General features: G+C 38.4%; 1 protein-coding gene across 1 annotated transcript in view; it reads right to left on the bottom strand.

Annotated features, from left to right (window-relative positions):
- Nucleotides 1-408: 408 nt before the first annotated feature.
- The window catches only part of LOC131961078 (ankyrin repeat and sterile alpha motif domain-containing protein 1B-like), a 45,951-nt gene continuing 30,857 nt past the window's right edge, over nucleotides 409-15,502 (bottom strand). The window contains exon 4 of the mRNA XM_059326352.1: nucleotides 409-1,284. Within this exon, the coding sequence (XP_059182335.1) occupies nucleotides 1,000-1,284 (285 nt within the window). The 3' untranslated portion in view covers nucleotides 409-999. The remainder of the gene's footprint in view (nucleotides 1,285-15,502) is intronic.

Genomic DNA, 15,502 nt, shown 5'->3' with positions numbered 1-15,502 from the left:
CAGCTGGCAAATATACACAAGAGAGATGTGATTTTTACAGTGATTCCCCATGTTGGATTAAATCATTTCATCATTCTGAGTCCAGCTACATTACATTCCCCCTGTCCGCAGGGACAATAAGGACTGTAAAGGTCTGGAATATACAGCTTGTATCTCTGCAACCTTGAATGACAACTTTGATTTAATTGCTTTGTTTTTGTGTCCGTGCAGCAGACAGCTAAGGGACCCAAGATCAAGAGTTTTCATATTGTGATATTGGCCTTGAGGAGGTTTTTGTTTTTCTGCTGATCCTCCTCCAGAGGGAGACGCCGGGGTCAGGGAGGAACCAGGGTAATCTCTGTGTCTCAACCAGGAAGTGCCTTAAGCTGCAAGCCACCGAAAAGTTTGGCTGCAAAAAAAAATCTGCCCATTCATTTCAGTGCAAAATTTGAAAACTTCTCACTTGATTTATTTCCTCAGAAACTGTTTTCAGGACAACACTATGGTCTCAATCACTAGTAAAAAATCTTCTTCAAGACAATCTGATGTCAATAGTTCTAATAATGGCCCCATTTAGAAGAAAATAGAAGATAAAGAATCGTATGATTTGGGGGCGGGGCTACCTTTGATTGACAGGTCACTAACAAGGCGAGCCGTCACCAGGAGAGAAGCAGAACAATGCGTATCCACGGCAACGTGTCAATAAAGTTATATATAACGTTATATAGATAGAAAAGAGGACGTTTAGCGGTTTGGTCTCATAACTTTGACCCTTTCACTGTATTTTCACTTAATGACAGTTTATTTGAACGTTTTGTTCAGTAAATGTCTTGTTCAGTGTTTGGTTGGACTAACAGACACTCCAAGGAGTCGCTGCTCAGTTTTCTGAGGTCAGAAAGATACATTTTGTTTTTGTTTTGTTGCTAGCCAAAACTAACATCCCAGTTAATGCTCCAGCTAATGCTAACATGAATTAGCAGCAGCTTCTCTCAGTCAGGTTGAGGTGTAGAGAGGCTGTAGTCAGTGATCAGATCCCTCTCCTCCTGTCTGTCTGTCTGTCTGTCTGTCTGTCTGTCTGTCTGTCTGTCTGTCTGTCTGCCTGTCTGTGTGTCTCCTACCTGTGAGCTGACAGTCGTCGTTGGAGCCTGCTGAGTCCTCCTGGTTGGGGCTGAGTGGAGGGCTGGCGGGGGGGCTGGTGCTGAAGCTGGCGTATCCCAGGGACGAGCTCACCTCGCTGGGCTCACAGCTGTGGTTGACCGGCCTCTGGACGTCCAGGGACGAAGACAGAGAGGTTCGCTGCTTGGGCTGGATGAAGACAGGAGGAAGAGGAGAGCAGGAAACAAGTTAAAGAGATGAAATGTTTGTTTTTTTTACAATTATTGGACTTCTGAATTGTTGTGGTGTTATTATTTAATCAGATTGTTTATCTTTTTGTAGTTTTTTATCCTCTTAGGCTCCGTTTACACGAGGACGCTTGCGGGCAAAAACGACAAAATATTTTATCTGAAGTGCCTTTCGTTTATGGCTTTAAGTTCTGTTCTTCTTTTAAAATCAACTTTGGCTCTAAACTATTTAAAACACCATCTACAGCTAAAGAGAGTTTCGCGTCTGCTGCAGCCATGTTGGATCCGTAAGAAAACTACAAAACTACAAAACTACAAGCTTCCGTTTGATTGTTTATCTTTTTGTAGTTTTTTATCCTCTTAGGCCCCGTTTACATGAGGACGCTTGCGGGTAAAAACAACAAAATATTTAATCGTAAGTGCCTTTCGTTTATGGCTTTAAGTGATGCCGCCTGGCTGCATACAATCACATTTCACACACTTTAGCGTCACCGTATGCAGCAGATTTCCTCCTGAAAACGCTCGTCTAAACGCGGAATAAAAAGTGAAGACGCGACGCCACTTTAGGTCTTCTGTTCAGACCGTCACCATGTAAACGGAGCCTTAAGTGTATTATTTATTTCAGTTGCAGCATACAGAGTTGTGGTAAGAACACGTCCAAGAACCGAAACAGCGTTTGACAGAAAGACAAAGTCGTTAAAAATGTTCAAGTTCTCTGAAACAGACGAAAAAAGATAAAACTGGCAGCCAAGGTTGTTCACGGCAGCTGACAGAGGAAAACACAGCCAGCTGTCACTCATACTGCATATCTGTGGAGTGCTCTTTATTTCTGACCTTTATGGTAAATGCATTGAAACAGCCCCAGGATACAAATAACTGAATCTGCTGTTAAAAATAAGGTGTCAACATGGAGTAGGTACAAAAACATATATGGAAATAAGATTGATTGGATTATATTCACATGAAATATAAAACATAATATCTGTTTTTTTTTACTGATTACTTGATAAAATCACTTAATTTGGGGAATTAGGAAAAAGAAAAGTCCTGACAGTGAAATTAGAACCTTGAAAAAGCTCCATGACTTTGTTTATCCCCTCCAGACTGTAAACTAAAACACTATTTTCTCTCCTATATAACTGGCAGCGTTGTGGCTTTATCCATTTGTATTCATTGTTTTTTTCCCCTTTTAGCGGTTCACTTTAATTGAACACATTGAAAGTTATAGTTTTGGCTGCTTTGAAAGAGTTTCACAGGCTCTGAATGTTGGCTTCCAATCTGAAATACAACAAATAAACAGAGAGAACTGCTGCCAATAAAACATTTCACTGTGACAAATGATGCTGCTGCCACTTTCTACCTTCACTATGCTCTGAGACGATTATTACAATTATATTCTGTTGATTATATTCTGTTACAACCCTGATTCCAAAAGAGTTAGGACGTTGTGTAAAACATAAATAAAGACACAATGCATCTATCTTTAGTATGATTGTACATGCATTATTATATTGTTGTGTATTACTTATTTTTGTTTTCTGTAAGCTCTATGTTGTAAGAGTAGCATCATTTGGACAATAGCATAGACAGCACAAGTAACACTATATATAAGTATATACAGTGCTTAAATAATTAATTAGACCACCTGTCATAAAAACGAGAAAACAAATATTTTACAAATCTTTCAAAAGCTTGTTTAAAACTAAAATGTTATTGTTATTTATTTGGCAAATAACAAACTGAAATTTACTCCCAGATTTGAGCCGAATCACTGGGAATAACATTCAACCACTAAAACTGATTTTTCTGTTCAGAAATGATAGTAAATAACTATAATTTGACATCTTAATCAAGAAATTATAATGTTTTTGACTAATTTTACAGTTGTTTTTGTAAACAGAAATTATATTTCAGCATTAAAAATATAATTTTTGGTTAAGGAGCTTCTGCATGCTGGTTTATTAATCATTAAAAAAACATTTAAAATTATTTTGGAAATTACTAAAGCTGGTAATTTACACTCACAGCTGTGGCATAAACCGGTGGTCTAATACATTTGTTAAGCACGGTGCATTTATTAAAGCGCTCAGCTAATGCTCTGATTAATAAATACATCATTTCATTTTGTAAAATCAAAGACATTGAGCACATCCCAACTGTGATATTTGAAGTCAAATTGGGCTCCTAAAGAAAACTTTACCAGTTTGAGCATTAGATATTTTCTTGTCTTTGGACTGTATTCAACTGAATGCAGGTAGCAGAAGCTTTTTTTAAGTGTCCCAACTTATTTGGATTCAGGGTTTTATTCTAAATTATTTTCTTTTTCTAATAATGACTTATTTCCATTGTTTTGCATGTGAATATTTTAAATATAACAAACATTCAGTTCATTCTGGTGCCTGGATCTGCGTGTGATGTAATAAGAGAGTTGTCCATCCAGTTTATGTAACGTAAAATTAGGATGTAGGTATGAAAAGAGAGCGAGGCCGAGGTAAACAGAGAGAGAAAGAGATAGAGTGATAGACAGACACACAATCATAATGATTGCTTTGCTTACAGTGAGTGAAAGAGTGAGACAGAGTGAGAGAAAGAGGCGGACGACAACTGGAACTGTAGACGAGCATCATCTGGTGAACACGTCTTACATAATACAGAGACATTTACAGTTGAAACTACCTGCTGCTGCAAACACACACACACACACACACACACACACACACACACACACACACACACACTAGACCTTCAGGAGACCTCGTATGTCACTTTAGGCACAAAACCTAAAACCTTGAGAGAGAAAGAGAGAGATGTGTGGGTATGAAAGGAAATGAAAGCAGAGAAGGAGAGACGAGAGTTCTTCTTCAATGCACCGTGCCCTCACATTGGGCTTTGAAGAGTCTTCAGATCGACTGAACTAAAACTGAGATGGAAAACAAAAGCACAACAAGAGCAGGGAGATGGGTTGAACGAGAGAAGGGCATGAGGAATGAAAGAGAAGTGGACACGGAGGAATGAACAGAGGTGAATCATTTTAAAACAGAAATGAAAGAGGTTTCGTCCCAAATAGCCTCACCTATGGCGCTAAAGAAAAGTCTGTCTGCACCCAATAACTGTTCTGCTAGAGGGCAAAAAAATCTCTGTTGCTTGTTTGTATTCCTTTAAACCAGGGGTTCCCAAAGGGTGGTGCGTGGACCCCTGGGGGGGCACGAGCTGCCGATAGGGGGGGCACGAGATGAAACATGTAATGGCGGTCTGATAATTACACAATTACATTTTTAACTGACGCTAGAGGCTAACTGACACTAGCGGCTAACTGATGCTAGCGGCTAACTGACGCTAGCGGCTAACTGATGCTAGCGACGCTGCTTGCTACAGCTACAAGAGTAGCCATTAGCGTATCAATGCTAACTCAAAATTGTGGTCGCAACATTAGCTGACATTTCATAGCGGCGTTACAATCGTGCCACTTCAGCACATTGCAGAAGTTAGCAGAAGTAAGGATTAAAAGTTATTACAATGTTAAATTATAAGTTAGTACAACTTATAGTTGAGTTGACAAAAATCTGAATTCAGAGTTGAGCAAACTCAAAAACAAAACTTAAAATATTTAGTTTAATTGTCCAACTTAAAATTTTATCGAAGTTTGTTGCCTTGAAATGTTGAGTTCACCCAACTTTTCTTTTTTTACAGTGTTAGCTGAGCTACTGTACATTACTTTCAAGGTAACCTTCTTCTAGTGTGTTTTTTTTTTTCTGTGAATGAGCGAATGAACAAAGACACTTCCATATATCAGTCAATCAAACAGACAGTGTTTCTGCATTGGCATTATTAACGGCCTCATGTATAGAAGAAGTCTGAAACAGCTTCAACAGAGCAGAATGAACAGAGGAACAGCACTGAGAACAACTTCTTTCATTTTTTTAGAGCTGCTCTGTGGGGAATAACGCCACAGCAGCAGCAGCAGCAGCGTCCCGCAGAGACCAGGATGTTTAAAGGACCAATGCATCAACCAAACAGGATCACAACAGAGCAGACAGGCTGCAGGGAATAACACCATGATGATGCATGAGCCGACAGGGAGTCACCCTGGCTGCACAGGCTCTTAGAAACACACACTTTATTTTATCATTGTTATTATTTTATGACCTCTTTTTGAACAAAAAGCATTGATGACGTATTGTAAAGCAACAAAGGAGAAAGGAAAGGAAATCAGTCAGATATTAAACCACTTCACACAATGGAACCTGTGGTGTTTACTCCGCCGCGGGCCCGACAAGAAAAGGAAGCAAAATAAATGAGATGAAACAGCAATCAACCCCGAGTGATGAAATCACTGTGATGCCACTCTGTGGTGTTTGGAAGTGGGAGGCTGAGGCTGTGTGTGTGTGTTTGTCTTCATATAGTTGTGAGGACCAACCCATGGCAGAATACCAACATTGTGAGGACATTTTTTCCAGTCCTCACAAAGAAAATGCTAGGATAGCCTCTAAAGGCCTTAATTAATCATCTGTTTGAATTTCAGGGAAGGTCCTAACAGAGATGGTAAACCCTGAAATGTGTGTGTTGGGCTAGGGGAAGTGGTGGTCCTCACAACTATTAAAGACATGTATGTATGTGTATGTGTGTGTTTGTCTTCATATAGTTGTGAGGACCAACCCATGGCAGAATACCAACATTGTGAGGACATTTGTAGTTGTGAGGACATTTTTTCCAGTCCTCACAAAGAAAATGCTAGGATAGCCTCTAAAGGCCTTAATTAATCATCTGTATGAATTTCAGGGAAGGTCCTAACAGAGATGGTAAACCCTGAAATGTGTGTGTTGGGCTAGGGGAAGTGGTGGTCCTCACAACTACACAAAGACATGTATGTGTGTGTGTGTGTGTGTGTGTGTGTGTGTGTGTGTGTTTGTGCGTCTCATCTTTAGCGAGACGTCTAATGTTTAATGACTTTAATAGCAACTTCCACTCCTTCTATTCACCCTTTTAGCATCTCTTTATCTCCTGCTTGTCTCTGTGTATTTGGCCTCGGCTTCTTTCTAACAACCGGAGGCGTCTTCTCTCTGGACTGGCGCTCATTAAGAGCTCGCCACGTGCACGTGCACGTGCACTAACACACATGACAGAATGTACACACATGCTGTAGCTGCGGCTGAAGCTTAGCGTGAACAATGCTAACGGGCAGCAGGCTAATGAACATGTCACGGCCGATTGGAAGGGGATTAATGAGCACAGACACACACACACAAACAGGTCCTGCATGCCTCACTAAACTACAGCAAAAGACATTTTCCCTGCTGAAGCAGCATCCCTGGGGGAAACATGACGTTTAACACTTTACTAATGTGTGTTTGTGCCTGGGTTGCTAATAAATGACACAGCCATTAGCTGGAAGTGTAATTCCTCACCTAAGACCAAGTGAGATGAGCTTTAGTTTTCTTGCACGCACTGAAAAGTGTTCATTTCTGTGTGGAACTGAGGAATGGTGTGCTAAATTATGAATAACAGGGTAATCAGTTATCATAAAATGATCATGATTAAAAGATCAGGTACAGGTGGGAGGATGGGGGGTTCACTGATTTACTGTGCAAACTGGAGGAACAATGCTAAAAAAACATAATGTATGTTGATTTAGCAAAGAGTAGGGGGTCATTTATTCCAAAGTGTTGCCTTTTCCATTAAACCTCTTTACTGGCAGGCAAATTTAGTAATTTGGCATGAGCAGAGGGCTGAAGATAATTATCATAATGGGTTTAATTGATATTTTCAGTTGTTGGAGCAACTTCTCTACTGTTAGCAGCAGGTCAGAGTCAGGGGGGAATTGCTTTTATTGAAAACCAATGCAGAGATCGATTCTGCTCAAACATCTTCAATTCCCCGAACTAATCAGATCAATTTCATTCAATTCAATTCAATTTTCATTATCCCTGAGTCATTACACAAGAGGCAAAGCAGAAAAAAGACATGCATGTGACCCATGTCATCATCGAAAATGGATGAAATGAGAGAATATTTGCACAGCATTTTTTCTTTTCATTTAGGTTTCTGTGCAGCCTGCCTGCACGGCATGAAAGTTATAAGAGAACATTTAGCCTCGGTGAAGGACGCGCTACTCAGTTAGCATTGACTTCTGAATACATTCCTGCAAAATAACTCTACTAGTACAGGGCCAGTTGGTGCAACGTGCAGTTTTGTACAGAATTGCTCAACTTACTGTGCATCTAAAGGCCACGAACCTTCAAAAGCTATTTTTATTTTGTCTCAGGTCCTAACATATGGTCTGTTAATGGTATTTGAAGTCGAAGTGGCCAGTTTATTTGCTGTGATGTCAACAAAGAAAAAGCTAAACTTTCAACATATCTTCACTGTAATGTAGCCATAAAACAATTTAGCAGTTTGAGATAGAATCAACTTATTTTGATCACATTAAATATAATCTTTATGTGTATTTAATTCTAAATCAAGAGCATTTTGAATGAATCCAACACAATAGAATTAGTCCGTTTTTAATTGACACTTAAAACTTCCTGTTAAGTTATTAACTCAACTTGTAACGTAGTTAGATTTAATTAATAATATTGCGTGCAATCTGTTGCCTCAATTTTATTGAGTAGCTATTGATTATCTTTTTTTGCAGTGTGTGTTTCCTGGTATATCTTTGTCATTTTCTGTCAGAAAAATAAACGGAAAAAAATGCTTTGATCAGCAGATTCACTTCCTCTATCTGCCAAATTTGACTGATTTTCTTTCACTGACATTAAAAGCAGCACTGACTAACTGAAGCCACGTTTTGGTACCATGACTCTCTGTTTCCAGCAGAGGTTGATGTCACTGTTTTTAGCTAGCAGCATCAATAAAAGGAATCACAAAGCTCAGAGGCAAACGGCTCCAATCGATTGGACAATTTGAAACTGGTTCCCAACTGGATCCAGTGCTGGACTCCCATCCCGAGCCCACAGTTAATGATGCTTAGTGTTCTTTACCATTCTCCCTGTTTTTCCCCTCTGTCTTTATTCTGGAGGCTTCACACATTCACAAAAAGATGTAAACACATAAAACTGAGAAAACAAAGAGCTGAGAAGAGCTGACACATCAAGTGGCAGAGAGGAATAAGAACAAGAGCAAGAAAATAAAAGAAGTAAACATCTAAACCCCCTCCGTCCCCTCCACAGCCACAACAAACTTTTAACTGCAGCTCTCAGAACTATCACTCTCTTCATTCTAAAGTCTCACTTTCTTCTGATACATTTTGGCATTTTTCGTCTGTTGATCAAGCTCCGTTTTTTTATTTTTCTTCTCAAGAAACAATTTTAGAAAGTTTCACTCAGGTGAGCCTCTCAGGTGCTGACACACTTTGAGACAATTTCACAGACATTAACATATATAGTGCCCCCCCTGAAGGCTGCACACACACACACACACACACACACACACACACACACACACACACACATCCTCTGTCCGCTCAAGTGCTGCAGAGTCACTTCTCTGATCGATCTGCTTTCATCTGGAAAGTTGAAAGAAAAACTGACTCAACAGAGTTTCTTTTTGCCTTTTTTAACTGTTGGAAACAAAAAAGTAAGTGAGTAAATATAATATCCCTATAATCTCAAACAACCTCTCAGCTGGCCATGATAAACGTCGTGGAGGAAAATTGGTGGTTTATTAAGTCACTGTTATTGCCTCAGCACAGCCAGATTCCTTTAAGAACTAAAGAAGTGGTGGTTTTAGTCTCTTCAAGTCTTAATTCTTGTGTCATGTACCTGTGGATTTACTGAATCAAGTGTTCAGGTCAAGTCGCTTTCTATATCAAAACCACTTCACTTAACTTTACAATGATAATTAGATGATTCACAGGTTACAGAGATATCAGCAGGAACCTCACGTGCACTGCAAAAAAAGAAAAGTTGGGTGAACTCAAAATTTCAAGGCACCAAACTTCGATAACATTTTAAGTTGGACAATTAAACTAAATATTTTAAGTTTTGTTTTTGAGTTTGCTCAACTCTGAATTTCTCTGGCACGATTGTAACCACAATTTTGAGTTAGCATTGATACGCTAATGGCTACTCTTGTAGCTGTAACAAGCAGCGCTGCTAGCATCAGTTAGCCGCTAGCATCAGTTAGCCGCTAGCATCAGTTAGCTGCTAGCTTTCGCTAATGACCGAATTTCACCGCTTTCCCGCATTTCCCAACAAAGAAATAAGAGTTATCAGAACTATTGTCCCTTGTTGTGAACCCCAACTTAAAGATATAAGTAACAACAACTCACCAACTTGTTTTTGAGCAGACAACTGGCTTCCTTTGTTGTGCTAACTTACATTATTGCCCTAAATGTCAATAATTTATATTTCCAAGTTTTACCAACTTAAATCACTGTTTTAGGCAAAAAAATACAAGTTGGCTTTTTTGCAGTGTGTGCTTGACTGCAAAAATGCACCGTTTGTTGGAATGTCACTGGGAATTGCTGAGATTTAATTGATACCACTGAAACCAAAATTAACTATTTGGCTTATTAAACAGTTCTTCATTCCCATCCCTAGTCACTGGTCTTTTCACAATAACTCAATAAATGTTTGCAGTATGGGTGTTTGGAAGAAACCTGCCAACTGGAGCATCTGTAACGTCTACGATCAATAATCGATTAACAGTCCAGTACTATAGAAAAGCCTGTTTTGATATTGGACACTTTTATTTTTAAAGGACGAAAAGAGACTTTATGTTGATCGTAAAAATTACCTCAGGTGAGGTGATGCTGTAAAGACCTCAAGGAGTTCAATGTCTTTCTGAGTAGAATGAATCATGATGTTTTTAAGTTTGAGACTTTTTTTTTTTTACATACTTTTACATTGGTCTGGCTTCTGCAATACTGAAATCAATTAAACATCCTTGTAGGTCTTATAGATGCCCCCTGTTGGATTTTTATTTGTTTATTATGTGTACATTAATGATGGCAAATCAATCAACTATCACAATTGTTGTCATTTCTGTCTTAACATTCAACAGTAATATTAACAGTAGACATATTTCTTTGCAATTTTCTCTTAGGCCTATTTATTCATAACATTCAGTGTCTTCAGTTAAAAAAAACATATGAAAGTTGCTGCGACCCACCCAAACAACCTCAGGTCAAACAGCTTTTGGATGTTGTTTCCACGAACAAAAATAATCTTTTTTTCAGTAATCGTCCTTTCCATTGTCTTCTATCCGCTCTGGTTTATTTTACTGCTGCAGTTCTGTCTTTCACTTTTGTCCATCATCTTAAATTGTAAGAAACTTGGGAAGTGTTGTTTCCCCAACAAATCAATAGTGGCACACACAACTTAACATGCAGCGCAGAAGGCAGTAAAGGCCAGCAGGCTGCTCTGATCCAGCTAATGAGGTGAGAGAACTGCATGATTTATTGAAATCATCAAAAAAAAGCTACATAGAAATCACTGAAATACAAGGAAACAGCCCAAATGTGCAACTCCCACTGGAGAGCTTTTAGCATTAGCTCAAGTCAGTTCAATTAGTAGAGTATGACCCGAGTCTCTCCTCAGGGGCCACAGGCTTCCTTAGCAACCACACATAAAGGTTCCTACACTGCAAAAAAAACAACTTGTATTTTTTGGCCTAAAACAGTGATTTAAGTTGGTAAAACTTGGAAATATAAATTATTGACATTTAGGGCAATAATGTAAGTTAGCACAACAAAGGAAGCCAGTTGTCTGCTCAAAAACAAGTTGGTGAGTTGTTGTTACTTATATCTTTAAGTTGGGGTTCACAACAAGGGACAATAGTTCTGATAACTCTTATTTCTTTGTTGGGAAATTGGGTCATTAGCGAAAGCTAGCGGCTAACTGATGCTAGCGGCTAACTGATGCTAGCTGCGCTGCTTGTTACAGCTACAAGAGTAGCCATTAGCGTATCAATGCTAACTCAACATTGTGGTCGCAACATTAGCTGACATTTCATAGCGGCGTTACAATCGTGCCAATTCAGCACATTGCAGAAATTAGCAGAAGTAAGGATTAAAAGTTATTACAATGTAAAATTATAAGTTAGTACAACTTACAGTTGAGTTGACAAAATCTGAATTCAGAGTTGAGCAAACTCAAAAACAAAACTTAAAATATTTAGTTTAATTGTCCAAGTTAGTAGTTTGTTGCCTTGAAATTTTGAGTTCACCCAACTTTTCTTTTTTTGCAGTGTAGTTTTCCCGGCAACTATGAGCTGACCGAGGAATGTGAAAGTAAATTGATCTTTCTTCCCGTCATCTTTAGTCATTCTCTGGCTCCATTATCAGCCTTTTTACTTCCCGCTACGCTTCTTTCTTGCCATCCGTCAGCAAACACCTGTCACCATTACTGCAATTACTTATTGATTGTGTGTGCATGTGTGTTTTTGTGCTTGTGTGGCACACATGCAGTCAATGTCATACAAGTGTCCAGTGCAGATATTTGCTGCAATTACACACAGATAGCAACAGATTAGCTGGAGGATTAAGTGAGTGGAGCAACACTGTCAGTGACTGAGTGAGTTCAGAACAAACATGGCCGCCACAGCGAGCTGATGGATGAGAGGCAGCAGATTAATGAGCTCTAACTACCCAACAGATTAGTATCTGTCTGCCTGTTATATTAAAGATTTTCTGTCGGGGAAGCAGGTTTAATATGGAATCAGATCTGTCAGAAAGCCAATTCCACAATGCGAAAAAACCTTTTGCATAATTAATTTACATGGAATTATATTATATTATATTATCTTATATAGGGACATCTACGCAAGTCGTAACCAAGGAAATTAAACTAAATCTATCCTGACAGATGATTCCTGACAGTGAATTATTTTCTATCACAGAAGTAATTTAGTTCATGTTAGCCAAACACACACTCATCAAGCTTTGATTATGGCCAAACTGTCAAGATTTTAATTAACTGGAGACAAAACCTTTATTTTTACTCCACATTAATCTTACTCTTGAATAAAACGACTCATTAAAATCAGTCAAAATTGCAACAAATTACGATCAAAAGGCCAAAGCAGAGCGTTCTTCTATCTATCTATAAAACTCATGCTGCAAACAAAAGTTTACATGATTATACTAATTAGTTTTTAAGTTAAAAGTTTGACATGAAGAAAACATTCTTGCTTCAGTGAGTTCGGTTCTCTCTCCAATTGTTATTTTTGTTTGATATTTAATACATTTTGTTGGATTCTGACATAAATCTGATTTCATAGTTCTGATTTCACTTCAGATCCTTCACTGAAGTAGTATCAGCATCAAAATGTACTTAAAGTATCAAAAGTTAAAGTTGTTGTTGTGCAGAATGGCCGCACTCAAATAGACTTATATATTCCAAATATATTATTGTATTATTATTATTGATGCATTTATGTAAGCAGCATTTACTGTTTAATTCATAAACATGCATAATCATTTTAAATTGATCGTCTATTTTATGAATGTAGTCAAATAGAAGTATGAAGTTACATAAAATAGAAAAACCCAAGTAAAGGACAAGTAACTCAAAATTGTACTCAACCCTTTATCAGGCGAAGAACTATATTTGGTAACTTCAGTGGATATCAGAATCTCTCTGTTTGGTCGTAGAAGCACATGGATTTGTAATATTTAGAGAAAAAAGTTGCAAATTTACTAGATTAAAGTGGCAAGTGTACAAGAAAAAAAGTCACATATTTAAAGTGGCAAATCTGTGTGAAAAAAGTCGCAGATTTACAAGAAAAAAGTGGAAAAAAACAACTTTTTTCTCGCAGATTCACCACTTTAAATCTCATAAATCTGTGCATTTTTTTCTCATAGATTCGCCACTTTAATCTCGTAAACTTTTTTCTCAAAATATTGCAGAATGAGGTGTTCAGAGTTCAGTGGGATTGGTTTTATAGCCATTCTATGATATTATTCTTGCATGAGTTATTTGATTGAATGTTAACATGAACAATATGTTTTCATGGACCTTTAACAAGTTGCAGCATATTCTATATATCAGTTGTTTATATTTGAATAGAGAACCTTTTCACTCTTCTGAACCTTCAAAAGATTTCCAATAAAATCCGTCCCAGCACTATAAAACTATCTCTCTATCTATCTGTGAGCTGGTGGAGCTGGCAGCATTTGTTTTGTGATTGCCTTGTTTGTTTACTATAATTATGCTGTCATCACAAAATTACTCTCCACTGATGCCAAAATTACACATATCACCTTTAAGTTCACAAGATCTGTGTTGGTCAAAACAAACCGTCTCTACTTCAACAAACACCACAATCGATAGCCGTTTTTTGTTGAGTCAAGATTGATTGAGAAAATGCTTTTTAAGTGTCTTGCTCAAGAGCACTCTGACCCCAGTAATTTAGCAAGCTGTGAGAATAAGTCATGCAGTTTCCTCCAGAAAATCCTGCAGAGGGGATTTAAACTAACTGGTTGGCTTGCTCCTTAAAGCTGTTATACGCTGAGACATTCTGTACGTTTACCATCAGGTATTCTGTGTGAGTCTCTATGAGAAATATATTTACGACCCCCAGAAACCAGTTAACCTGCCTTATCTGCACTCTGCTCTCAGTGTGTATGTGGCTATGAAGCTACCACTGTGAACATTATTGAATCTGCTCATGCAGACAGTATGTAACAACACGTGGCAGCAGATAGGAATGTGTGCAGTGGATACCAAATTGCAAATAGTCATTCATATGTGTGCATGTGTTATTCTATAAAGGCATACAGTCACAATAACAAACAGAAGCTGTTCTGTTGGAGCACACACACACACACACACAGATGACACTCAGTTTCATGCATTCATTTGCTGCTGACAAATTATATATTTGCAAGACACTAATTTTTCTAAAGTCGTAACTAGCATACACTGTAAAAAATATTTGTAGAAATTACAGTAAAACACTGTCAAATTGCATCAGGAATGGGGCGTAAAATTAAAAATTGTGTATCACCGTAGTAGACACTTTTAATTACCGTAAATCAAGGAATAGTACAATTTTTACTTTTACTGTCATGAACTGTAGGAAACGCACAATTTTGCTATAAAAATATAACATTTTCATGTAAAGTTAATGGAGATTTGCCATGATGTGTGAGTGAATGACACAATTACCTTAGGGCTCACAGCTACTCCAGAAGATTCATTTGGATTAAAGACTGAATTCAGTGAGAATTGTCAACAAATTCTCTCCATGCTTCAAGATGGAGGTCGTTCTTTGTCCCCCTCCAAACAAAGACAAACGACCCCCACCCCCCACAGGTATCTGGAGATACCTAAAGGCGTCTCATTGGCTGATACCAACAGGAAATACAACTTCCAGGTTGGGACACAAAAGTCTTGTGCAGCCATCCCTGCTCGCTTTTGCTCTTCTCTTCTCAACTCCCTGAGGAACAGCATGTCTGCTGTCCTGGTCTGATCTTCCAGGAGGAAGATCAGACACCTTCCCTCTGTCTCCAGCTCTAAAGGAAAGGCTGGTGAGGCCCAAACCAAGTGGGCCCACCACGACGCTTCTAAGTTTCCTGCCTGTGATCTATACTGGACATAATCACAGAGACCCTCACCAAGCTTCTGGAGCCAACAGCAACCAACGCTACAACCACCAAAACCCAACCAGGAACCAGATTCTTCCTCAAAAGGAGTGCTGCTTTCCCCTTTCAACTCTGGACTCTGTGGTATAGTACTGGGCAGTTAGTAAGCAAGAACAAGTGTGTTAAGCTTTAATCAATGGTGTTGATCTGTTGTGTGTTTAAGTATATTTGTTGGGATATTTTGTGTAGTTAGATCACTTGAAGTTGTATGATTAATGTTGCTCTACATATCTCAAGCTGTACATGTAATTTAACTATAACTCATTTGATTTGCTCACACACTAATCCACATGAAATATACTTTAATTTGGCTTCCTACAACACATAGACCTTCAAGACCGCATGGTCTATTGTTCTCCAAGAACAAAAGGGCTTCCGCCATTTTGATTTATTTAAATGACCGCCTTTCGGCAGCCATTTTGTTACACATTCTTACCTACATGTTGTTACACATTCTCACCTACATTTCCACTGTAAATAGTCTTTTAGATTAGTTATTGTGTGTTCTGTTTGCTTTGCTTTATTTAGAATAAATATGTTTTTGGATTGATATGCTTCTCCCTTTAATGTTGCACATGAATGAGTGATTTGCTAA

The sequence above is a fragment of the Centropristis striata genome, chromosome 22 (genome assembly GCF_030273125.1).
Source record: "Centropristis striata isolate RG_2023a ecotype Rhode Island chromosome 22, C.striata_1.0, whole genome shotgun sequence".
Lineage (NCBI taxonomy): Eukaryota > Metazoa > Chordata > Actinopteri > Perciformes > Serranidae > Centropristis > Centropristis striata.
This window is presented reverse-complemented; position numbering and strand designations above follow the sequence as displayed.